The sequence below is a fragment of the Sprattus sprattus genome (genome assembly GCF_963457725.1).
Source record: "Sprattus sprattus genome assembly, chromosome: 19".
NCBI lineage: Eukaryota > Metazoa > Chordata > Actinopteri > Clupeiformes > Clupeidae > Sprattus > Sprattus sprattus.
The window spans coordinates 19,682,488-19,707,438 of NC_137917.1; the positions used below are offsets into that span (position 1 = coordinate 19,682,488).

At 42.4% G+C, this 24,951-nt stretch overlaps 1 protein-coding gene and 1 long non-coding RNA gene across 2 annotated transcripts; both read left to right on the plus strand.

Annotated features, from left to right (window-relative positions):
- Nucleotides 1–1,790: 1,790 nt before the first annotated feature.
- gtpbp10 (GTP-binding protein 10 (putative)) lies at nucleotides 1,791–11,473 on the plus strand. The gene is made up of 10 exons (XM_080858585.1): nucleotides 1,791–1,931; nucleotides 2,511–2,704; nucleotides 3,674–3,765; nucleotides 3,972–4,116; nucleotides 4,340–4,413; nucleotides 4,675–4,727; nucleotides 5,549–5,656; nucleotides 5,865–5,942; nucleotides 8,423–8,546; nucleotides 8,832–11,473. The coding sequence occupies exons 1-10, from the start codon at nucleotides 1,899–1,901 to the stop codon at nucleotides 9,080–9,082; spliced, it is 1,152 nt and encodes a 383-aa protein (XP_080714711.1). The 5' UTR covers nucleotides 1,791–1,898; the 3' UTR covers nucleotides 9,083–11,473.
- Nucleotides 11,474–19,825: 8,352 nt separating this feature from the next.
- On the plus strand, nucleotides 19,826–20,571 carry LOC308381106. Its single transcript, XR_013969027.1, has 3 exons — nucleotides 19,826–19,869; nucleotides 19,984–20,032; nucleotides 20,489–20,571. It is a non-coding gene; the product is annotated as an uncharacterized lncRNA (long non-coding RNA).
- The last annotated feature ends 4,380 nt before the right edge of the window (nucleotides 20,572–24,951 follow it).

Sequence of the window (24,951 nt, forward strand, 5' to 3'; positions counted from 1 at the left end):
AGTGAGTCCAGGTTCTGCCCCACCACTGAGCTCGCCTTTCTGACTAGTTTGTCCAGCCGCCCAGTGTCCCTCTTAGACGTGTTGCCTCCCCAGCAGACTGCAGCAAAAAAGAGCACGCTCGCCATAACAGATTGGTAAAACATGCACAGCATCTCTATTTGCATACATCAATGGACCTGAGTTTCCTCAGGAAGAACAATCTGCTCTGTCCCTTTTTGTATGTTGCACCTGCGTTAGCCGACCAGTTCAGCGTGTCGTCTAGATGCACCCCCAGGAACTTGTAGGAGCTACCACCAGTCCACTGTAGCCCAGCAATACTAGGCTATATTAAAATTAGGTTAGATAGATAGATGGGTGGATAAATAGATAGATTGATATCACTTGAATTATCTCCAAAGGGAAATTGCAGTGTTGCAGAAGCAATTCACATAACTTACACAAAACACACAATGTGGTAAATAAAGAAAACACAGTATTTACAGTACATACAGTATACAGGCAACGCACAACTACCATACAGATTAAAGATATATAATAAAAATATAGGTAACCTTAAAGGAAAGATATACTGTAGGTCTGACTGTGCAAATGAAATGGCAAATGTTCCTTTTCTATGGGCACTCAGAGTAGGAGTCTCCTCTCCCGAGTTAATATAATAATATAATATAATATAATATAATATAATATAATATAATATAATATAATATAATATAATATAATATAATATAATATAATATAATATAATATAATATAATATGATGAAAATGCAACAGCTTTTCACAGAGTTGATAAGAACCAGCAGTGAACAATACTGTTGTTTGGCGAACTTCAAAGGTGAGTCAAAAGCACATTTTGACAACACACTGATTTTTTTTAAAACACCTTTGAATTCCTCAAACTTGATTTAGAATTCACTTGTCTATTTGCCAGTGGATATTATTAGAAGATGCCTCTCATGTTCCTCTGACCCTCCATACATCACTGGTCAGTTGGTTTAGTACAGGTAAAGTGCCTCTCGTGTACCTCTGACCCTCCATACATCACTGGTCAGTTGGGTTAGTAGATAAAGTGCCTCTCGTGTATCTGACCCTCCATACATCACTGGTCAGTTGGGTTAGTAGATAAAGTGCCTCTCGTGTATCTGACCCTCCATACATCACTGGTCAGTTGGTTAAGTACAGGTAAAGTAGGGGAGGTTTTGGAAAGGGCTGCATGTGCTCAATGGTGGGAGATATGTTTGCCAGAGCATATAGGACAGGAGGCAATCTGAGATTTCTTCACTTCATTGAGTCTTCAATAAGTCCAAATAGCAATGTAATAGGAGGGGAGGTAAATGTGAACATAAACAGCTACAAATAACAGTGTTAGGAATATTCAGTACCATCATTCTTTAAAATACAAATACAGGTTGTTATTTTAGCCACTGCCAAAGGACTACGCATAGCCTACTGTACATTTTTAGATGAAGCACTTCTTGAGATAATGAATGTGTATGTTGTTACGCCCTCAATGGACAAAAAGCTTGGACCTTTACATCTGAAGATATTATTCACAGAGTAATTTTGGGCCACACCTTCAAATTTGATTGACGTGTAACTTTGAAACAGTTTGACTAAAAACGAGACACAAGTGTCTGCCCTGGTACCATGGACAGCATCCTAGAAGATGAGTTTAGTACTCTGATGACCCGTGCGTACTAGAACTGTACCCTGAGTTTGGTTTTGATTGGCATTGACAACATCCAATCACGTTACGAGTCTGAGGCGCGCTTCCTGTTTGTACTTGCACAGTAGATACACATGGCAGACAGCACATTTTAGCGTGTAAAGGGCGAGCATGTAAAACGATCAAAGCAACAGCAGTCATATTCTTGTGAAATCACCCAACTGTTCTGCACGATGGTTTGGTTAAGCAGATGTTGTTGCCGGAAGGTTTGTAGAGTTACTTCATGCTTGTCAACATAACCCACCTTGATAGCTAACTTAGGTTAAACTACCTGGCAAAGCTACCTATCATAACTAGCTTACTGATTAAGTGGTTTCAAATGACGTGGTCTGTGTATGTGCCTTTCTTTCCTGTCAGCTCTTTTGATATTATCTTATTTATTAGTCAAATGCACAGTTTGTATCCGTGACGCCTTACAAATGCAGCTAGCGGCTAACATTAGCTAAACTCACTGGCTTCTGTCAAAGTCGTTTCGTAGCTAGCCTCTCAGAAACCCTCCTATAATGTTTCTGATCGACTTTCGTAACTGGGTGGTACAGTGAGAATTCCTTGCAAATGGTAAATGGCATGTTATTCCCATTAACAATGTGATAGCTCTCTCACTAATTCCCATCGGCTTTGTCCAGAGCAAACTGTACTGTGTGCAGCTTGGTTCGCCCGTGCTGAATTGTGTGACCTCATGCTATAATGATTATAGACCTCATGAGTTATTATTTACATGCACTACAAAACATAATAACAATTTTAACATTATTTCTCTGTTTTTATTGTTTTTCACCTGGCAGTATGGTAACTTTGTTGATCACCTGCGGGTGTTTGTGAAAGGAGGTTCCGGGGGAATGGGGTTGCCTCGTCTGGGGGGCCAGGGCGGAGAAGGGGGAGATGTGTGGGTGGTCGCCTCTAAAGACCTCTCCCTCAAGAGAATCAAGGACCGGTACCCCGAGAAGCGCTTTGTGGCTGAAGTGGGAGACAACAGCGTGTGAGTCCCATACAGGTGTCGCTTACATTTCTACTGTATTCCGTTGTCAACTGTGATCCCTACAGAATGAGTCAGTTAGTTTCTTAACAGTGCCCGTAGTCTGTGTCAAGAACAATTGTACAACTCACTCCTGCCTTGAAAGAGAGCAGCGATTTTTATATCAGTGCTAATGCTTTGGGCTTATTTTTGTCTTGGTTTATTTTCATTTGTAGTGACTTGAAAGCCGTATTAAGCCTAATCAATCCGGAATAGCTTGGAAACTCCCCATATATGTTTGATATTTACACTGCAGCACAATTCCTCGTTTTGTGTTGGTAAATCAGATCAGAATTTTGTATTGATATCATATGTAACTGCCATAGAGCTTTTGTGAAACAAACTAAAGGACAGTTTAGCTTTGAGTCAGCACAGTCAGAAAAGCTAAAGTATCAGCAGTAGTTTGTGATGATGCTCTTCAGGTGGTGGGCTGGAGTTGATTTGATGTATGCCGTCAGACAGACTGGGGGGAGGGAACTGATGATGCTTGCTCATCAGTGCCATATGCCAGTTGTCCATGTCAACACTGTCTCAAGGTCACCTTAATTTGGCTTCCTTAGACTGCCATTTATGTTTGCCTTTTTGTTGTCTTAGTTATTGGTCTATGACGTTGGTCTATATGATGTTTTGCCTCTAGATTGACGTCTGAAAATCACTTTCACTTGAGGTCACCATAATCTCTCTGTAGTGCTCTTGTAGACCAAGACGTACGTCCTTCTCAGACAAGATTTGATGGCAGTTTTACAATTGAGGGTAACTGCAACTTGCAGACGTTTGGTTAGAAGAAAAGGTTTCCCATTGTGTGGCTGGACCTTGGACATGTTTCTGAGGAATGTGATCACCTGTGAGGAAACCTTTGCTCTGTTGCTGGCGTGTACATCTGCTGTGGTCTGTTCTTCTGATTCTGTTTGTTGATGTTTGTCTCCCCTGAAGTGTGCGGGCACTGAAAGGAAAGAAAGGATCGGACCGTGAGATCCTCGCGCCTCCAGGAATCACAGTCACCAATGACGACGGCAAAGTCCTAGGTTCGTACACAGTCTCGGCTCTGTAAGTGGGAAAACAAACACAGTGCCTCGGACCGGGCCATAAACAATTCCAGCCAATCAACACTTTGCTTCAGGACCATAGAAGGGAGGGTTGTTATTTGATTGGGTGGGGATGTATGTAATGAAATGCTTCTCTCCCTCCTCAATGATGATCCTTGTCTCTCTGTGACTCGGCCTGCCCCCAGGTGTACTTAATGCGGTGGGGGATAAGGTGCGTGTAGCCAGAGGAGGCCAAGGCGGCTCCTTCCACTCCAACTTCCACCCCAGCAAGGGCCAGGTGCGCCACGTCAGGCTGGACCTCAAACTCATCGCCGACATGGGGCTGGTTGGGTGAGTAAGGCCCCTATGGTAGCACCTTCAGAAGTATATGATCTTGAATTAATAGTACAACAAGGCTGTGGCATCCATGTCTTCAAGATTATGTAAGATTGTGAGATTCACACAGAAACAGACGCACAGACGCAGACACAATCTTTTTTTTTTAAACGAATGCATTACATTCATTGTATATGCGAGTGTAAGAACTATGTTAAATTAAAGCTGATGTTCACAGGTTCCCTAATGCGGGGAAGTCTACTCTGCTGTCAGCCATTTCACACGCAACGCCAGAAATCGCCAGCTATCCCTGTGAGTAGAACATGGCACACGCACACGCACATACACACGCACACGCACACGCAAATGCACTCACACACACAACTTTAAAATACTCAACCTTTATTTCTCCTGCTAAATGATCTAATCTAAAGCTGAATATTTATGTTTGGGGTCTTAGTGGTTATTTTGACATGGTGCGGATGTGTTCATTAAATCGTTTAAGTGAGCAGTGGTGTGCAAAACACTGTCGATGGAGACGCGCTCTTTAAATCTCAGTGTCATTTATTTCAGTTACAACATTAAAACCAGAGATCGGCAAGGTGATGTACGACGACCATAAACAGGTGAGCTTGAACCCTCTCTCGTTTCTCGTTGTCCTGTCTTGTCAAGTCTTTCTCGCCGTCTCTTTCCTGTCTCTGTGTCATTCCTGTCTCGTTCTGCCCGTGTTTAATATGCATAAACTTTTAAGTTGGGTGATGTGTTTGTGTAAACAATAAAAGAAAAGGAAAAAGTAATACATAAACCTGTTAAGCACTCCATTTGGACAAAGAGGGACCTGTTTATAGAAGGACTTATAATGGGTGGCTATGGCAACAGCGGTCAACAAGGCGTGAATTCATCAGGCTGCTTTTGTTGGTTTCGCACCTTCAGCTTCTTTGAATATTCAGTTTCCTATTCAGTGGTAACAGCAATTATATGTTCTCCATGCTGTGTTCTACATGCCGTGTAATGCAGTATGATCAAGAAGCTCACCACATGCGTTTTAGTGGGTCATGGTGTGGTATGTCGTGAGATGATGTGTGGTAAAATATACCATATTGTTTTGTTTATTTATGTTGGTGTACCCATTCAGATATGATCTGCTATAAATGATATATGTAGGCTTGTTGGTGAACACAACAACTTACCTCATACTATTCTTTTGCTCACGGAGTTCAGATAAGGTGGATTTTAAAAGGCCAATTTCCTTTGGTGGAAGTCAGGTCTTGATGTCTTGTTACTTATAGATTGTAGATGGATTCAATTATAGGTTGTGAGGTGTGGGTGTGTGACGGCTATTTGTGTCAGGTGTTCGTATCTGTATCAGCGATCGTATTTGTCTGTTCTTGTCCAACAGCTGAGCATTGATTTCATTTTCTTTTGTGTGTGTGTGTTTGATGGACAGGTGTCGGTGGCGGACCTCCCTGGGTTGATTGAGGGGGCTCACATGAATAGGGGCATGGGCCACAAGTTCCTCAAACACGTGGAGAGAACCAAGCAGCTGCTGTTGGTGGTGAGTCCAAGGAGTGCAGTCACCTGTCTCCTCATCAGTCTCCTCACCTGTCTCTTCACCTGTCTCTGTCATGCCAGTCTTATGGCAGTATTCAGTCTCTTTGCCTGTCTCCTCACCTTTCTCTGTCTCTCTCCCTCCCTCTGTCTCTCTCGCTCCCCCCCCTCTCTCTCACTGTCTCTCTCCCTCCCTATGTCCTTTGCCTTCGTAGGTGGACGTGTGTGGTTTCCAGCTGGCCAGTAAAACCCCCTTCCGTTCGGCCTTCCAGGCAGTGCAGCTCCTGGTGAAGGTGAGCGGCACAAGCAGCAGGAAACTTCCAGAACACACTCCACGCTTCCAGAACACACTCCAAGCTTCCAGAACACACTCCACGCTCCAGAACACACTCCACGCTTCCAGAACACACTCCACACTTCCAGAACCCACTCCACACTGCCACACTCTACCTGTGGTGCCTTAGACTTATAGAATCTTCCAGATCACACTTTAACTGTGGTTCCGATGCATGTGACAATTAAGCACTCAGCTTAGCCTCACAACTTAGCATCAGGTCATGTGCAGTCCACTTGATAATCCTGATGATGGGTGGAACATTGTCCTTTCTAATGAAACACGTGTTTACTTGCACTGAACTATATTCTGACCTGGTTGCTTTATGCTTATGTACATCAGGTGTCCTTTGAATAGAGGCAACTAAGTATAGTAAACTCTAAGTGTGCTGTAAACACAAGAAGTAGTATAGTAAACTACTATAAGTGTGCTATGATCACAAGACCTAGGACTGTAAAAGTATGGTAAAGTATGAAGTGCGCTATAACTCCAAGTAGTATTGGTGGTGTAATATATAGCCGCGGAAAAAATTTAGAGACCACTTCAAAATTATCAGTTTCTCTGGTTTTACTATTTATTGGTATGTGTTAAAGTAAAATGTACATTTTAGTTTTATTCAATAACCTACTGGCAACATTCCTACCAAATTTCAAATAAAAATATTGTCATTTAGATCATTTATTTGCAGAAAAATGACAATTGGTCAAAATAGCAAAAAAGATGCCGTGTCTTCAGATCTCGAATAATGCAAAGAAAACAAGCTCATATTCATTTTTAAACTACACAATACTAATGCTTTAACTTAGGAAGAGTTCAGAAATCAATATTTGGTGGAATAACCTTGATTTAAAATCACAACTTTCATGTGTCTTGGCATGCTCTCCACCAGTCTTTCACATTGCCGTTGGGTGACTTTATGCTACTCCTGGCGCAAGAATTCAAGCAGCTTGGCTTCTTTTCATGGCTTGTGACCATCCATCTTCCTCTTGATCACATTTCAGAGTTTTTTTTATGGGATTCAGGTCTCGAAATTGGGCTGGCCATGACAGGGTCCTGATCTGGTGATACTCCATCCACACCTTTACTGGCCTGGCTGTGTGGCATGGAGCATTGCCCTGCTGGAAAAAACACTTCTCAGAGTTGGGGAACATTGTCAGAGCAAAAGGAAGCAAGTTTTTCTTCCGGGACAACGTTGTACTTTGCCTGGCTGAGGTTTGTAAAAGACCATAGCAAATACCAAAGCGGACTGGAGGGTCTCCTAGTTCGTCTTCTCTGATGAGTCCAATTTCACAGTAGGTGCAAGTCTCTGTGACTTGTAGGCCTCTCCAGGTCTCCCTCTAACCATCAGATGACCATGTGTTGGGCAAAGCTGAAAATTGGACTCATCAGAGAAGACGAACTAGGAGACCCTCCAGTCCGCTTTGGTTCAATCCTTATGGTCTTTTACAAACCTCAGCCAGGCAAAGTACAACGTTGTCCCAGAAGAAAAACTTGCTTCCTTTTGCTCTGACAATGTTCCCCAACTCTGAGAAGTGTTTTTTCCAGCAGGGCAATGCTCCATGCCACACAGCCAGGCCAGTAAAGGTGTGGATGGAGTACCACCAGATCAGGGCCCTGTCATGGCCAGCCCAATTTCGAGACCTGAATCCCATAAAAAACCTCTGAAATGTGATCAAGAGGAAGATGGATGGTCACAAGCCATGAAAAGAAGCCGAGCTGCTTGAATTCTTGCGCCAGGAGTAGCATAAAGTCACCCAACGGCAATGTGAAAGACTGGTGGAGAGCATGCCAAGACACATGAAAGTTGTGATTTTAAATCAAGGTTATTCCACCAAATATTGATTTCTGAACTCTTCCTAAGTTAAAGCATTAGTATTGTGTAGTTTAAAAATGAATATGAGCTTGTTTTCTTTGCGTTATTCGAGATCTGAAGACACCGCATCTTTTTTGCTATTTTGACCAATTGTCATTTTTCTGCAAATAAATGATCTAAATGACAATATTTTTATTTGAAATTTGGTAGGAATGTTGCCAGTAGGTTATAGAATAAAGCAAAAATGTACATTTTACTTTAACACATACCAATAAATAGTAAAACCAGAGAAACTGATAATTTTGAAGTGGTCTCTTAATTTTTTCCGCGGCTGTATATTAGAGCAGTACATTTACAGTTAGTCATTTAGCAGAAGCTTTTGTCCAAAGCGACGTACAAGGGAGAGAACAGTCAAGCTAAGAGCAATTAAACCTGGTGTAACAATAAATACTGCCAAACGACATTGAAAGAAAAAGAAGTGCGGGACTGTCACTGCTTAAGTGCAAGTTAAGCCAAGGTGCCAGTTAGGAAGAGAGGTGCTTTGTGAAGAGTTGGGTCTTCAAGAGCTTCTTGAAGGTTCAGAGGGTAGTTCAGCAGTGTGTGTGTTTTGCTGTGTATGTGTTCAGGAGCTGGAGCTGTATAAAGAGGAGCTGCTCAGCAAGCCGGCCATTCTGGTGGTCAATAAGATGGACCTGCCTGAGGCTGAAGAGAAACTCGATGAACTCATGCATCAACTGGACAACCAAGAGGGTAAAAACTCTGCTCATGCGTGTCACTGGGCCGTGGTGACCAACATGACCTTTACTATTATATTGTAAACCATTTGATGAAATTTAGTTTATGAATGTTACAGTATACAGTACAGTCCCCAGATGAATTTTATATTTTTTGCATTATGATGTTTTAAGCTATTTAAAGGTTCAGAAGTTTTAATTTTTCCTTTTTTCAATTAATTCGATCCACTCTAATTCCCACCGTCTGCTTTCATCCTTTTCTCCTCTCTTCTCTTTTTTTCTCTCCCCCCCCCTCTCTCAGACTTCCGTCACCTTATCCCCGAGGACATGGTTCCCAGTCATTTCCCGACCTTCAGCCACACGGTTCCCGTCTCCGCCTCCTCCGGCCTGGGCGTCGCCCACCTCCAGCAGCTCATCCGCCAGTCGCTGGAGGAGCAGGATGCCAAGGCCACCGAGCGCCAACGCCACGACAAGCTCCGCGAGCTGAGGAAGGCTGTGCCACTGGCCCCCCTCCCCACCAACCCTAAGTGGGGTCAGCCTTACCAGGCCTGAGTCACGCCCGAGACAAGCCCTTGTTGTTCGAGGCCGTCTGGAGGCCGACTGAAATCAGTCAGTCATTGACTGCTTATGACTCACATCTGCCTGCCTGTGCCCCTAATCAGTCCAGTCAGGGTGTGTGGAGGGGAGAGATGACTGATGCGAGAGTACTTGTCCTGCTGTGAGAAGCTTCTAGAACGTGTTTTGTTGCCCTTCAGAAGCAAATGGAGGAGAAGATCAGCCATGTTCAATCAGTGTTGAGGTGAGCTGTAATGTGCAGCTGGTATAAAGTGGTTGAAGTGTGTGTGTGTGTGTGTGTGTGTGTGTGTGTGTGTGTGTGTGTGTGTGTGTGTGTGTATCTGTGTGTGTTTGTGTGTGTGTGTGTGTGTGTGTGTGTGTATCTGTGAGTCACTAAACCAGTAATATTTTTTCCGGTCCGCTTGAGATTCTTCTCTATTGTTATGTAATACCTCCGGCCTGTGTGTAATGTGTATGTAAACCACATACATTCATTTCCACATTTCTACTGGTGCGTACAGAAACGTTGTATATCTAAGAAAAGTAAAATGTTTTTGGAGCATAGATGTGAACCATGTTGTATTTTTTAAGTTTGTTCTTTGGTTGCGGCAGTAGGTGTAGGAAAAGATCAGTGTGACCCCTGTAGTATTCTGTCAAACACATTTCAGACACCAGACACTCTCCTCGAAATAAGGAACTCATCGTTGTCTGCTGACACCCTGACAACGGGGTCTACACCCTCGGTTGTGGTTTAGTAGTGCTCTTTGGTTTAGTTTGAAGGCCTTTTTCCTGGAAGATTTCCACAAACTTTTATATGGGTCATTTAAAACTAAATCGTCTCAAGTTCATGCCATGGATTTTTATGGAAAAAAAGTCAGTTAAATTCGTTTAGTGCAGCAAAATGGGCTGGAGAATTGCAGTGCACTGTCTACCAAATAGTTTTTGTTTCAAAATGTTGGAAGTCAATGCTCAAGCCAAAACCAGTCATTTCTGCTGGTAATAATCCACATATGTTTTACTTCACCAATGCCATCATAATGGATTTACCTGAAATGTATCCTGGATGTGCATACCATTCTCCAGAAAAGGTCCACTGAATTTCAATGTGATCTGAATTCATATGGGTATTAAATAAATCAGGTGTATTTCATGAATCAGGATGCAAACAATAATGTCTACAAATAAATATCTTTGGTATTATTTCTTTCCCTGATTTTAATATGTGGTACATACGTAGGTCCGTCAATCCTATGAGTTATACTGTCCTTCAATAAGTATGCCCTCAAAGTGAAAAAATAAAACATTTTCAGGGAAGTTTTACACTATTTTCTCAAAGGGGATTACTGTTTTTCACAATTGTTAACACACGTTTCTCAAAACAATAACGGCTTTTTTTAAACTGCACAAACAAAACTGAAAACCTCACACACTAAACCTGACATTCCCTTTGCAAGATGACTCTTTGCCATCAAATCTCTTAACTGTTCACAAAATGGAAATCGTGTTTTGATTTGGTACACACAGCCATATTTTCAAATGACACACACATACCATTCATTGAGTACACACAACTAAGCGTTTGCTGCACACTACCAAGCATTAACAGCACACTGAAGTGAAACATTTTAAACACAATCATAGAAATGGAACACACGCCATATGAATGTCAATGACTCTGGAGAATGAGCCATTTCTCCTTTTGTAAAATGTCTGAGTGTAGGCCTACATAGTCAAGCATTAAACAAGAAGTGCTTAAGAAGAAGTGCTTAAGAAGTGAAGTGAAAGTTGTGCAAATTGTGCCGAATTTTCACTTTTTGTGTGTTAACAACTGAGAATAACTGTAAATATTTGTTTCAATACCAGTAACCATGACATGACATGAAGGGGATTTGGTGTGGAATGTCCCATATTTAAACAAAAATATCCCTGTTGAGTTCAGATGCTCTGTCAGGCACTGTAGGCCTGCACAGACAGTGGAGTGCTTCTGTGGGAATTTGTGCCCAACCATTCAATAGATAATTTATGAGGTCAGGCACAGTGGTGTAGTCCAGGGTATACGGCGTATACCCACTTATTTTTCAGTCAGCATTGTGTATACTCACTTCTCAAAACAGGGCGTTTATCCTGTGCTGTATGGGCTGTTTATAAAAAAAAAAAAAGAGTATACCCACTTCTCCAGGGACCACTACACCACTGGTCAGGCACTAAAGGATAAATGCTCTACGGATTGAAAGGGCACCAATTCCCAAACAAACACTCCACAATCTTGTAGAAAGCCTTTTAAGAAGAGTGAAAGCTTTTATAGCTGCAAAAGGGGGACTAACTCCAGATAAAAGTATATGTACTGTATTTGACTTCAATGTCATTAAAGGTCTGTTGGTGAAATGGTCGGGCGTCTGAATACCTTTGTCCATATAGTGTATATTTATATGTCGTCACAGTCATATGTTACTTGGTGAGATACTTTTTTATTTAGCACAAGGACCTTAAAAATGCTCTTTCTGAATATGTACAAAAGACCAAACAGAAGATACAGGACATACTTGCAATGTTCTGCCCCTAAAGTTCATCTGGTACAAAAACAATGTTGTTGTCATCGTCGCTGTTGTTGTTGTTGTGCTGTGTTTGTTTGTTTCAACAGAGAGGTTATAGGTTAGATGTGTGGAAAGTCCCTATGAGACATTTGCAGAAGTGTCGGAGGTAGTGCGTGCACGTGTGTGTTTACGGTTATGCGTTGCAACAGTTGGCACCACTCGTATGCCTCTCAGAGTAACCTGTTTTCGTGTGTTCTCGTGTGAAACAAATGCTCCCCTGAGCTCTTTCATAAGAATGGAGTTAGGCAAGGGCTTCACGTCTCAAACTCAACAGGCAAAACAATCTTTTTTTTTTTGTCTTGCCTCACTCACTCATTTTTTTCTTGTTTTCTTACTTCTTATGGTCTCTTCATGCCATTCCTGCAGCAAAGCAAAATGTGGAGGTTTTAATCCTTTCTGAATATATTTGATATGTTTTTTTTTCTGTTAGTGAGGTTTGAGTCAACAAGACACAACAATTTAATTTAATTCAATTCAATTTTATTTATGTAGCTCCATAACAATACAATTGTCTCAATGCGCTTTACAGAGCCCAGAGCCTGGACCCCCTAAGTGCAAGCACAACGGCAACAGGGGCAAGAAAAAACTCTGTGTAAATCAGGAAGGAACCTTAAGCAGAACCACGGCACATAAGGGGGAACCCATCTGCTTGAGGTCAGCCGGGTGGAGATAAACAGACCTCTGCAGTCCCTCTCGGTCGAGGCAGCACGGCCCCATGGGAGACAGGGAGATACGAGGGGAAATTCCCTGCAGTCTTGTCATGGCCAACGTTGGGTTTCACTCGTCTTGGTTTTGTTTATTGAGATGGAGAACATTTAATTATTCAATTTTGGGGGATTTTGTAGCTAGCCCATTAATTCCTTTCTAAAATAGGCTACTGAGCTGACATCACACAAATAATGACAACAATAGCATTTCCCCCTTTGTAGTTGACAGATGTATTGAATAAACCAGAAGTATTGTTGCTTTTATAAGTTAATCCATATATTATTATATAATTAATTTGTTTATTCAGCAATATGAGTAACTAAGGAACAACATGAGTATAATGTGAACCGAAAGAGACCATATTTACTCAAAGTGAAAAGAAAGCTAGTCTAATATAAATAATAATAATAATAAAACTAGCCCTCTCTATCATAAGGCAATGAGATGTTCATTCCTCAACCTCATAAATGAACCAGAGATTATGCTGGAATTTCACTGTGAGGGTAGTTTGTATATATATTATATTATATACATTTCATGAGCCATAGTTCAAAAAGTGCTTTTAGTTTTTATTTGGAGTTAAATGTTAATACCAGGGAGAAAAATGTAGAACCGACTCTACTATAGTAAACTTGAAGAGACAAATGTGAAAAAGTTCATGTAACCAACATAATTCACTTCTCCTTTAAGATGAAAATGTTGCGGTCACGCAGAGATTTATTTAGATGATAAAATCTTGCTCGTCATAGCATTAGCAGAAGCATAACTGCAACACATATGCCATTTCAAATGAACACAATAAATCATGTTTGTGGAAAGTTAATCTCTATATCAACCAGGGGCAGCTCGTCCATAAGGGCGATTGGACGCACTGCCTATGGGAAAAGGAAAAAAAAAATCCTGATGTATAAATGCAATTTCCTTGTAAATTGCTTTGGATTAAAGTGTCTGATAAACGACTAAATGTAAATGTCATATTTTTTTTCTGTCGGATTATACCACTAGACCGTCTGATATGCCTTTTAATGTCATTGTCCAATCAGGTAACAGCCAGGCAGTCAAGGCAAAAGTCCTGCTTCAAATGGATGGATTCAATGGATTCAAATGATCATTTAATGTGGAGCCATATCATGTTTTCTTATGAAGGCTCCTGAATGTAAATTTCTTCCATAGTGTTCCACCTGTAACTTTCTACACTAGCTATGTAGAAAGATGTGAAATATTACTGTTGGTTGCTGCCAATAGTGGACAAAAAGGTATTGCTGTATGAGTAAATCGGCTAACTTAATGTACCTACTGAATGGGTCGCCTTAATCATTATCAAAACAATTGCACCCCCTGAGAAATGTTTCAGGAGCCGCCACTGATATCAACGCACAAATCAATTGAATTTCTCCCAAAAACTTTACAGGGCCTGTGCACTTCCCAGCAGAGCATGTCTATTGGCAATGGCCCCTCATATATTCTTACCACAGTTTTCACCTTATGCTGCCACCAGAAAGATGGGCAGACGTTGCGCAACGCAGGTTTTGTTGCAGTAACAGAAATGTCGTGGCGTAACTTCAGGAGGAAGGAAGGAGAGTGCCTGATAGTTTTAGCCAACAGGCGAGTTTGACGCAACAGTCGGCTACACAGCAAGAACATTTAACAGAGAGGGCAGAAGCATTCATAGTGGTCACTAGCTCAGTTCAGATGTCATGAATAGTGTTCGGCTTGGTTTGCAGCATTTCATAGTGTCGTGGACTACAGTGCTTTTTCATAGTTTTCACTCAGGGGAATTCTTTTTTTTTTTACTTTTCAAAAGTTTGCTTAATTTTTTTTCCACTGTTGAGGCAGTACTAACGGGGAGGTTTCATTGTTTTTTTTCTGATGGACTTTTTCGTGAGCTTGTTTTCAGTATAGATTGACCAATTTTGGCAGAGAAGATGGACCCTGGCTGGACTCTGGCTCTGGCTCTCCTGCTGGTGGTGGAAGGACACCGAGATGATCTGTGCCCACAGAGAGGTCAGTAATTCACACAGAAGTGTTCAGTCTACAAGCTGAAACCCACGGGTAGGGTTTATATGGTTCAACAAGCTGAAACCCACGGTTAGGGTATATATGCTTCGACAAGCTGAAACTCACGGGTAGAGTATATATGGTTTTACAAGCTGAAACCCGTGGTTAGGATATATATTGTTATTGCAGGGCTAGAAGTAACAGGGTCCTCAATATGACAAATAAATAGCAAAAACATTTGTTGTCAAGCCCAAAAATTGAGCCACATTTGTACCCAGTGGTGAGGCTACTGACACAAGCAATCACATCAGTAATTGCAGAAGTGTCTGTGTGACTTCTGCTAAGTTTTCATTAGCATATTTGGGTGAAAATAACGGGAAATTCTAAGAATTAGGGAGAATTCATTTTGCTGAGATGCACAATCTGCTGTGAAAGTTCCCTTCTCCTTGTTTTGCCAGTACAATAAGCAGTGTCTTTCTTGATGGATGCAGTAGATTTATGTTATTATAAGATTTTTATTTTCATCCAAAATGTTTTTTTATTTATTTTTTTATTCATATATTCATATTGACAAAGCTTAACCAAAGTAGGAACAATTTTTTAATAATTTCTGTCCCCTTAAACTTCTCATTTTTTAGGAGGTCCTTTTTCAAGTTACTCATGTAGTTAGTTTCTTCATTGTTAATTCATTGTCAAACTTTTATATCTTTGAAAATAGTACATATTTTGAAAGTATTACCTATAGGTTAAAATATTACTTATTTTAATCTCTGGTGCTTAGCAGCCATTCAAAAGTGGTTGGTTGTATCAAGTATGAAACAGGTTTTGATTCACACAAGGCCACTTGCACTCATTTGCGCACTTATTTATTCAGTGTCCGGTACATCACAGCACCAACCATTTTCTATATTTTCTATATTTCTCTCCGTATATATGTTTCTATTTTATTCCGTTTGTGGTGGTGCTTGTGTGTGCGTGCATGCGTGCGTGCTTGTGTGTGTGTGTGTGAGTTAGTGCGCATGAGTATTAGTGGCCTTGGACCCAAGCAGGTGTAAATATAGCCATAATATAGACGTACTGTTTAGCATGAGTGCTATTACATTTATTTATTTCCCCTTGAGAGCACTGAGAGAGGAACAGAGAGAGGTCTGAGGAGAGAAAGAAAAAGAAGGGTGGATAAGGGTGAAAAAAAGAGGAAGTGAGAGGAACACTGTGGGTACGCTATGTAACTCTGTCTTGTTTATCTGAGAATGTCACACACCTACACACATCTTTTACACCACAAGCACATATGCACACACACACAATCACACAATCACAATCATACACACACATACACATTAATAGGCTATACACACACACACACCACACACACACACACACACACACACGAGTATATAAACTACACTCACTTGTAGATATGCATCCCACCCCCAAACGCCTCTACTCATGCACATATTCTTTAAGTCAAGACATGGACGTTACTAACTTTTGTTCTCTCCTCACACTCTGGTTTTCTCAGATCCACCTCCAGGGGTAATGGTGTTGACCCCGGGCAGTGAAGTCCTCCTTCATTGCCATGGCGATGTCATTGTTGACAGAGTGCTTAAGGTCCAGGGAAATACAGAGAGACCCTTTATTAGGGATAACCAGCAAGACGCAGGGACAACCTCCGATAAAGGATACCTTGGAAAAACAGCAGAGACCTCTTCTGCAACATACAAGATGGAGACAGGAAGATCCTCGACCGTAGCAACAGGTGACACCTCACGTGGGAAATACCAAAAAGAGACAGGGGTGACCTCCAGTGACGCCTCCCATGAAAAAGATAGAGAAACCAAACCTGGAGCTTACCAAAGAGAGATTGGGAGAACAGCCACAGAAGGATTCCGAAGAATGAATGGAGGAACCTCGTCAGAGGGATATGATGAAAGTACAGGAGGAACCCTAAAAGGGGCATACGAAAGAGAAAGAAGAGATGTTACAGAGACTGAACCAAATGAGTACAGACCAACTGTCACAACTGAAACGGTCACATCGGTAAACCAGGGGGAGACTTTCAGCACAACAGAATGGCCACAAATGACCAAAATGGCCGATATAGCAAGAGCTGTCTCCCCGCCTCTTCACCAGGATGATGTCAATGAGGAGGGAGCAGCAGCACGACCCAAGAGAAAGAGGCCGACTTACTGGACACTGGACGGTGTGGTAGTGCAGGGAAGCGTCGAGATGATTGTTCTCAGACTGCCCCACCTTGGACTGAGGGATGCAGGAAACTACAGCTGCTACAGAGAGGGGGCGCTGATGAGCACTGTGAAAATCACGTTAGGAAGTGAGCAAACACACTTTAATCACTTTTCTTCTATTTGTCCTAATCAAAATAGTTTTGGTAACTAACCACATAGATATGTCAATGTATAGTAATTACATAGTAATACAAACATTGTACATATAAACATGCATATACATACAGTACATACATACTGTACCTACCTACCTACCTACCCACCCTACCTGACATTGCTCTCCCTCCATCCCTTCCCTTTTCTCCTTCGCCCAGCTCCACCAGTGAGCCCCAGTCTGTCATGCTACAGGAAGTCTCTTGAGAGTAAGATCCGCTGTGATTGGACATCGCCTCAACCTGTGGTTCCCATCCCCAAGTGCTACATCCTGCTTGAGAGAAGGTGTGTCTCCACCTGTAAAAGAGCTATCTGTGTGTGTAACTGCATATAAATAATATGCATGTAAATTATATAATAAGCTTGTTTCTTAATCTACCTTTGCTTAAGGTATACTCTCCCTAATCTGTGTACTCCTTTAGATTAAAGGACTCGACAAATGAATAGAAGTAAGTATAGACATCATTCATAGTGTTTGTTTTCCGTCCTGGACTAATTTCAGCGGGCAGCCCTCCAGAGAGGTGTGTTCATACTCGGTGGTCCATTCCCGCTGCTGGTGTGTGCTGGATCACGAGGTGCGAGGGAGCTGGGGTGACATGAGTGTGTACACGGCCAGACTGTGTGTGACCAACACAGCCGGCAAGGCCACGAGCCCAGCGATTCGCTTCACAGCACAAAACTCCGGTAAGAATATCCTGTCCTGCCTCACCAACTGCCCTATACTCCAGCCTCTCACAGAGCGTCACACGGTTCTGTCGGAATGCGTTGATCCGTAAAGGGCGACGGATGTCGTCATCCTTTGCCGAACTGAATTGTGGCTCCGTTCTGTTCGGCAAAGGATGACGTCACCCCATTCAAAGGAACTGTGTGAGCGCAGCCTTACGGTACAAACCCATGCCACCGTTGTGAGCGACTTCCATCGCTTTGAGTGGGCGTGGTGTAGCGTGTGGAAATAGCATACAGTCCAACTGTCAAAGACGACACCAAACAATCTCATTGGCTGCTGCCGGGAAATATCGCTCCTCATTTGCATAAGTTTCAACATGTTCGAATTTTCAACGGACGCGTCGCTCAGATCGCTAATTTACGTCACAATGGATTGGCTCCCATTGAAATGCATTGGGTTTAAAGATCGCGTCGCTCACAACGGTGGCATGGGTTTGCACCGTTAGACTCCTAGCTCGACCTAACCCTAGCCCCCTCCTCGTTGTGTGTCCTCTAAAGGGTTTTGTTTATTCACGCGTCAATTTGTTTTTTTACTGACTCCATCAATATTTTTTTTTACTGACTCCATTAGGGCTCAGATACACATACGCGTTTTTGTAAAAACGCGACGCTAGGAAATGCATTGATTCCTATGGTACGGGGCGCTTTGCGTGAAAGCGCGCCGTACCATAGGACTCAATGTATTTCCTAGCGTCGCGTTTTTACAAAAACGCGTATGTGTATCTGAGCCCTTACCTGTCTGTCTGTGCAGTAAAGCCAGACCCTCCTGCGTCACTGAGGGCCAGTGAGGTGCAGGGTGGGGAGCGAATGCTGAGTGTGACCTGGTCTTACCCCGCCTCCTGGAAAAGGAGCTTTTATTACTTACGCTTCCAGCTGAGGTACCGACCGTCTCACGGAGAAAAGGTAACGTGAGCTTCATCACCTGCTACCATATTATGGTACTTCAACTAGAAGCCTTATACCGTCTTGTACCGTTATTTTTGTACCACGACATTAGTTACTAGTAACCCAACATTAGTTTGGGTCAGTATGATGTTACTTAAGATGTTCTGAATATGCCATGTTTGTGTAGTATCAGACTGTGGACACAGAGGTCCTATCCTGGACTATCACTGATGCACTGCCTCACACTGAGTACCAGCTGCAGCTCAGGGCCATAGAGGAGTTCCGCTACGGCAACTGGAGTGACTGGACCACACCCGTGTTTGCCAGCACCTGGACAGGTAAGAGTAAACACACACACACGAGCACATCACCTCAGAAGCACACATAATACATCTGCATATGTAAACAGCACTGAGGAAAGATAGATCCAGTGATGATTGTGTCAAGGCTCTGCCGGGGATTGAACCCAGGCTGCTGGATTAGTAACCAGCCTTTAGCCTACTGAGGGAGTGAGGACCCAATTGCAGGCTGGTGTTGAAACTTACTTTCTTTATTTTCAAAACAGAGATTCCAAACAAAGGTAATCCAAAGCACAGAAGATAAATGGGAACTCCAAAAACGCAGAAAATCAAGAACAGGGCAAAAGGCCATAAACTAAATAAGTTACAAAGAGTGTAGCTTTCAGGCAGTGAGACACTAGCCTGAAACTAGCGATGGAGAGCACTAAGAACTAATGTGCTTGAGAGCACTACAAACTAATGTGCTTGAGAGCACTTCTAGCTACCAAAGACAATCTAACGACCCAATAAAGGGCAGGGAAACTAGCCAGGTATTTAACTCCTGGCTAATTGTGAGTCAGGTGGGAAACAGGTGTAGGCACACAACGGGAAACAGGTGAGGGCACACAACGGGAAACAGGTGACGGCACACAACGGCAAACAGGTGAGGGTACATAACGGGAAACAGGTGACGGCACACAACGGCAAACAGGTGAGGGCACATAACGGGAAACAGGTGAGGGCACATAACGGGAAACAGGTGAGGGCACACAACGGCAAACAGGTGAGGGCACATAACGGGAAACAGGTGACGGCACACAACGGCAAACAGGTGAGGGCACATAACGGGAAACAGGTGAGGGCACATAACGGGAAACACGTGAAGGCACATAACGAGAATCAGGTGAGGGCAGGGCACACATAGAAAACAAAGGCCTATGTGAACACAAACACCAAGTGAGTGACCAGATGGCGCCAATGTGCCAAATTATGGCAACCGCCGCCAGAAGTCCTGACAGATTGAAAGCAGACTACACAGACATCTTCGTTCTTCGTACTTCACACCCACATTCACATGCTGGCAAATACACAGACACACACAACAGAATCCATTTTGGTTTGGTATTCTGAGAACATCCGCCTATGTTTTTGCAGCTCCTGAGTCCACTCCAGCATCTGACCCTGTGGATAGTTTGGTGAGTGGTCTTTCTTTCCCACCCACCCCCCTTTAAACCCTTCCAAAGGGCCCTCTGCACCAAACACTAACCACACGGCCACTCTCTCATCCTTCCTCTTTCCATCATTCACAGGATCCTTTGTGGTTTGATGAAGGCTCTGGATCTGTTGAAGAAATAATAAGTAAGCTGTGTGTGTGTGTGTGTGTGTGTGTGTGTGTGTGTGTGTGTGTGTGTGTGTGTGTGTGTGTGTGTGTGTGTGTGTGTGTGTGCGCGCTCGTGCGTGCGTGCATGCATTTTACAAATGTATACATTTAGCATAGATCACAGACCAATACCATGTTAATAACTGTTCTTTTGTACAGAGGACTATGATCCATTGGTGTGTGCCAGATAAGATGCAGAAGCAGAGATATCATGCTCAGTTGGTTCTTACTTTTAAGAATCAGTATTCAGATGAAGAAACAGTAGTATTCTTAACTTTGGGGTTAAGCCTTTTAAAAGTTACTGAATAGCTTTTACATGAGTTTATCTTTGGGTACCTTTGTATTTTTTCGACAAGCACTGGGGATATTTTGTCTGGCTGGTAGCAAAGAAAAATAATTTACACTTGGTCTAAGAGATGTTCCTCTTTCTTTAGCTCGCTCAGCAGTGGCTGATGATTCATTGAACACGTTTGGAAGCGTGTTTGGTGTCTTTGTGCTGGCGATCATGCTCATCCTGCTCTCTGCTTTTGTGTTCAGGTATTGGCTGTTGTCTGTATTTTCAGTCAAAACATAATTCATTATCTGGGCTTGTCCATGGAGGACATTATGCAGTAACCCTCTCCCTTCCATCTCTCTCTCTCTCTCTGTCCTCTTCTCCCAGACACCGGATGCGCTTTGCATCCAAACTGGGTAAGCTGGGTTCAACTCCAGCTCCTGGTGACCCCCCTGCTGCCCGTCCCACGCCCACCCTGGAGGAAGAGAAGCCTCTGATGTCACCCGTAAGCCCCACGCCCTCGACGGTCACCATGCAACATGACTTCCCCCCGGTGCAGGAAGAGAACAGCCACAGTGTTCATTTCTTCAACATAGGCTACTTCCTACTCAACAAAGAATGAAGAACATGCAAAGGACTCAAAACATTCTTCGGTTCAGAACTTTATTGAACAGTTTTGGAAGTGCACATGTACATACTTTACCTCCTTACCTATTTACCTCATGCTTTAGCTCAGAGCACCGTGTGTGATTTTCCTGCTATTAAGGGCTTTGTTATGCCATCTATATTATCACGTGTGCGTGCTTGTGTGTGTGCGTGTATGTGTGTGTGATTTATAGAGAGAGAGAATTAAGCTAAGATGTATCAATTACTTTCATCTGCCTATGTGTGTGTGTGTGTGTGTGTGTGTGTGTGTGTGTGTGTGTGAGTTTGTGTGTGTGAAGTAATTTACAACTGGAAATATGTTCATCTTTATTAATGTCAGACAATGTTCAATAAAATATTTTTTTTAAAGTCTGTATGTTTTGGTATATCTGATTCAATGACTGATCTTCAGATCTTAATTGTGATGTCATAATAGGTATAATTTGTTAATGTGTCACTGCAATTAATTTGCATGAACATCAATAGTGTGGCTACTCATAAAGTGGTCCACCAACACGGATCAACCGTACTGCACCTGCTACGGTAATAATTCCTAAGCCAAATTATATTAACCACCTAAATGTGGACCAGTGCTGTCAACAGTCCAGCGAGGGCTCTGGTTGGTCCAATTCTTGCAATAGCATCACTGCGTATATAACAATAAATAGGTGCTGGTTTGGAATCGAATTAGATGTCAAGAGAGAATGAGTATAAGTAAACATATTGTGTAAGATCAGCTCTGTAGATAAATGGTGCCGTGTTACATTCCTGTTATAATTTAGTTATAATTTAGCGGAACCTGTAGGGTCCGATCAGCTGCAGGAGCCTTTCACACTGGTTCCATGGAGAGCAGCCAAGAGGAGCTTAAGGTAAGAGAGCATGATGATCAACCACTTTGAAATGTTATTGCAATGGAAAAATACAAATCTATGTAACACATTATTTAGATCTTGCCTAATTGCCTGTCAAACTGCGTGTTTATGTTACTTGCAGATGCATTTAAGAGACATGATGTATTTTTCTCAGGTTGAAAGGAATGTGAAAGGTGGAGATTGTGTGGTGGAGGGTGTAGACGTGGGGGAACGCAGGACACAGTCCAACTATCCGCTCACTGAGGGCTCTGGTTAGTACAGACTGATTAGTTAGACATCCTTCAACATTAGGACGATTAAGTCATGTCATCACATTTGCATTTATTAACTAATGGTGGATACCTTTTCCAAAGCGATGGAGTACATTATCAAACCCATTCCCTAAGTTTTGTTAGCACTTTGCTTTAGGAGTTCAGCTACAGGAGAATGGAATTGTTAAGAGAGAAGTAAGTAAACCCATGAGCCTTAAATTAGTCCTGCGGATGAAAAGTTTTTTTATAACACTCCTGTTACTGAGATAACTGTGGATAAAAAGTGTGCTAAAAGATGTGCAATATTGTGTACGTTGCCATTTCACATGCATGGCTTTTGGCTTACTTATTCCACTCACGTAAGATGTTTATTTGGGATTGCTACATTGTAAATGGTTTCACAATAGGTAGATCATCATGTCTCTGTCTACGGCACCTTAGAAAGGCAATGTCTTAACCCAGCACACATTTCTTCCCTAGCCACGAATGGCCCGTTAACGGAAGAGGCTGAAGAGGCGGTTCAGCTGGATGCCGCCCCCTCAGCCATATCCACCTCTTCTTTTGACTCCACTGAAAGGCGCTTGTCCAGAAGCGTGCAGTTCCTCTGTGATTATGACACAAGGCGTGACAGTATAAAGACAGCGGCCAGCACGCGAACACCCACTCCCTACCCGTCGCCCAGAAGGTATCAGGACCTATTGCTTTTACAAGACAGCTGCAGCAAGTGTGAATGTATATTTATCCTCATTATGTTTAGAAATAAGAATGTGGCCATAGCAAGGGGAGTCTCCTACTTCTGTCTATTGATATATTAAGTTGATTCCATATCTTAAGTTTATTTCATATTTTAAATTAACGTCATTCTTCTAAAATGTAATACTCAAAATGTCTGACTTCCTTACCTATAACCAATGGTTAGCCCAAGCCTAACCTGTCTGAAACCTGACTCCTATCACTGCAGCAGGATCTGCACCATTTTCTGACACTTGTTGCTCTTCTGCACTTTTTTCAGCTCATTCACGTCTTTCAGAGAGGCTGAGCCTTCAGATGAATCTCTGATTGATGGAGCTCAAACCACAGATACGACCAACACCACAGGACAAGAGCCACAGGGCCCAGGCCTCCACCAGAGGGCTAATGATGAGAAGAGGTTTCATTCTCTGGACCGATTCACTAGAACAGCACCAGCAACACCCCATGGGTGCCCTAAAATAATCCCAACTGAAAGGTCTGCTAGAGGCCACCATGTCCTAATGATCCGTGAGATGCTGGCCGACCTCTTTAAGAGCTGCTCTTGCTCCCGTTTCAATCAGGTGACAGTAACAGTAGTGTTTAGCGACTCTGGGCACAAGCAGACAGAAAAAGCACGACAGAGCCCTGAGAGAATAAAACCGGGTCTGTGATGGTGCTATGTTCACGTTCAGTTTTTTTGGGGTGAAACGTGAATAAATAAATACATTTACATGTCCAACATTCACTTTGTAGGTAGGCAAATGAGTTAGGCTGTCCTTTAAGTTTCATCTGAGATCCGTAGTTGTGCTAACACTTGTTCCATCTGTTCCCTATTCTTTGTATACTTAATATCTCTTTCTATACATCTTGTGTTCTCATCCTTAACTAACCACAACGTAAACAACAAAAACATTACGCTGCATTACAATATGAAACAATACAATGAAATGCAATGCAATCTTCTGCTTTAATATGAGTACACAAGACTGGTGAGATAATTTAGCTTAGACAGTATGAGAGAATTGTAAAGTCAGTCTTGTTGATATGGTAATGATTTAACAAAGGGAGATGTGTGATAATAAAATTATAGTTGTAATGATATTGCACAATTAATGTATACCACTGGGCATCTTAATGTATACAACTGGGGTTTTCACAAGTTGAGGCACCTCTGTCAAAGACACAATTTACGATTCTGGTGAAAGATAGTTGATATTTGTGCTCAACAGCCAATCAAATTTCATCCCTCTCTCCCGTGCTCCTGATGTTCATTGGTTAGAATTGTGTATGGCACAGAGCCCAGAATGTATATAAGCACCAGCGCTGTTTTTAGGGCACACACTGAACGAACAGCTAGAGGACCGTGAGGAGCCATTTGCTGAATTTAGCAACAAAATGTATTGGATTAGATCGGGGAGTATACCTTTAATGTCACCTGCCTTCTCTAAGGCTCCTGGTTTATGTGCGGGGGCTACTAGTTCCACAGTATGAACTGAACTGAACTGAACTGAACCCTACAACCAAGATATTTAATTCAACATTCACATGCAGGCCAGTAGAGTCTTCAGAGATACAGAATGAGACTGCTTAAGAGGTTTTGAGGCGACCCCCCATAATGGCATCAGCCAGTCAACATTCTCAATCAATCAATCAATCAATAAATAAATGTTTTAAGCTTTCTTTTAAAGCTGTTGAATGATGATTCTCTAATGTTCTGTTGGAGATGGTTCCATTTCCGGGCTGACCTAACTCAGAAAACCGCCTGTCCAAATACGCTTTTTAAGGAATATCAGTCTCCTCTTGCTCCCCCTCGAGTAGCACTGGTTGCTGCTGTTCTAAACTTGATAGGTTGCATAATGGTGGGGGGCCAGGTTAAACCGGATTTTGAACATTAAACAGCAGTTCTTAAATGTGATCAGGTTGTCCCAACTTAAACGTCTGTAGGCTATATGGAGGACTGAACAGTGATGGTGTCCAAGTATTTTGAGAGCCTGTTTGTAAAGAGACATGACTGTTTTAAGGTTAGTGGAGGTGGCAGTAAACAAGCAGTAGTAATGTGAGATAAATCCTTTTAGCAGCCTCGGACATGTGATTTAAGATGACTAAAGTTGGCCAAGGTGTAT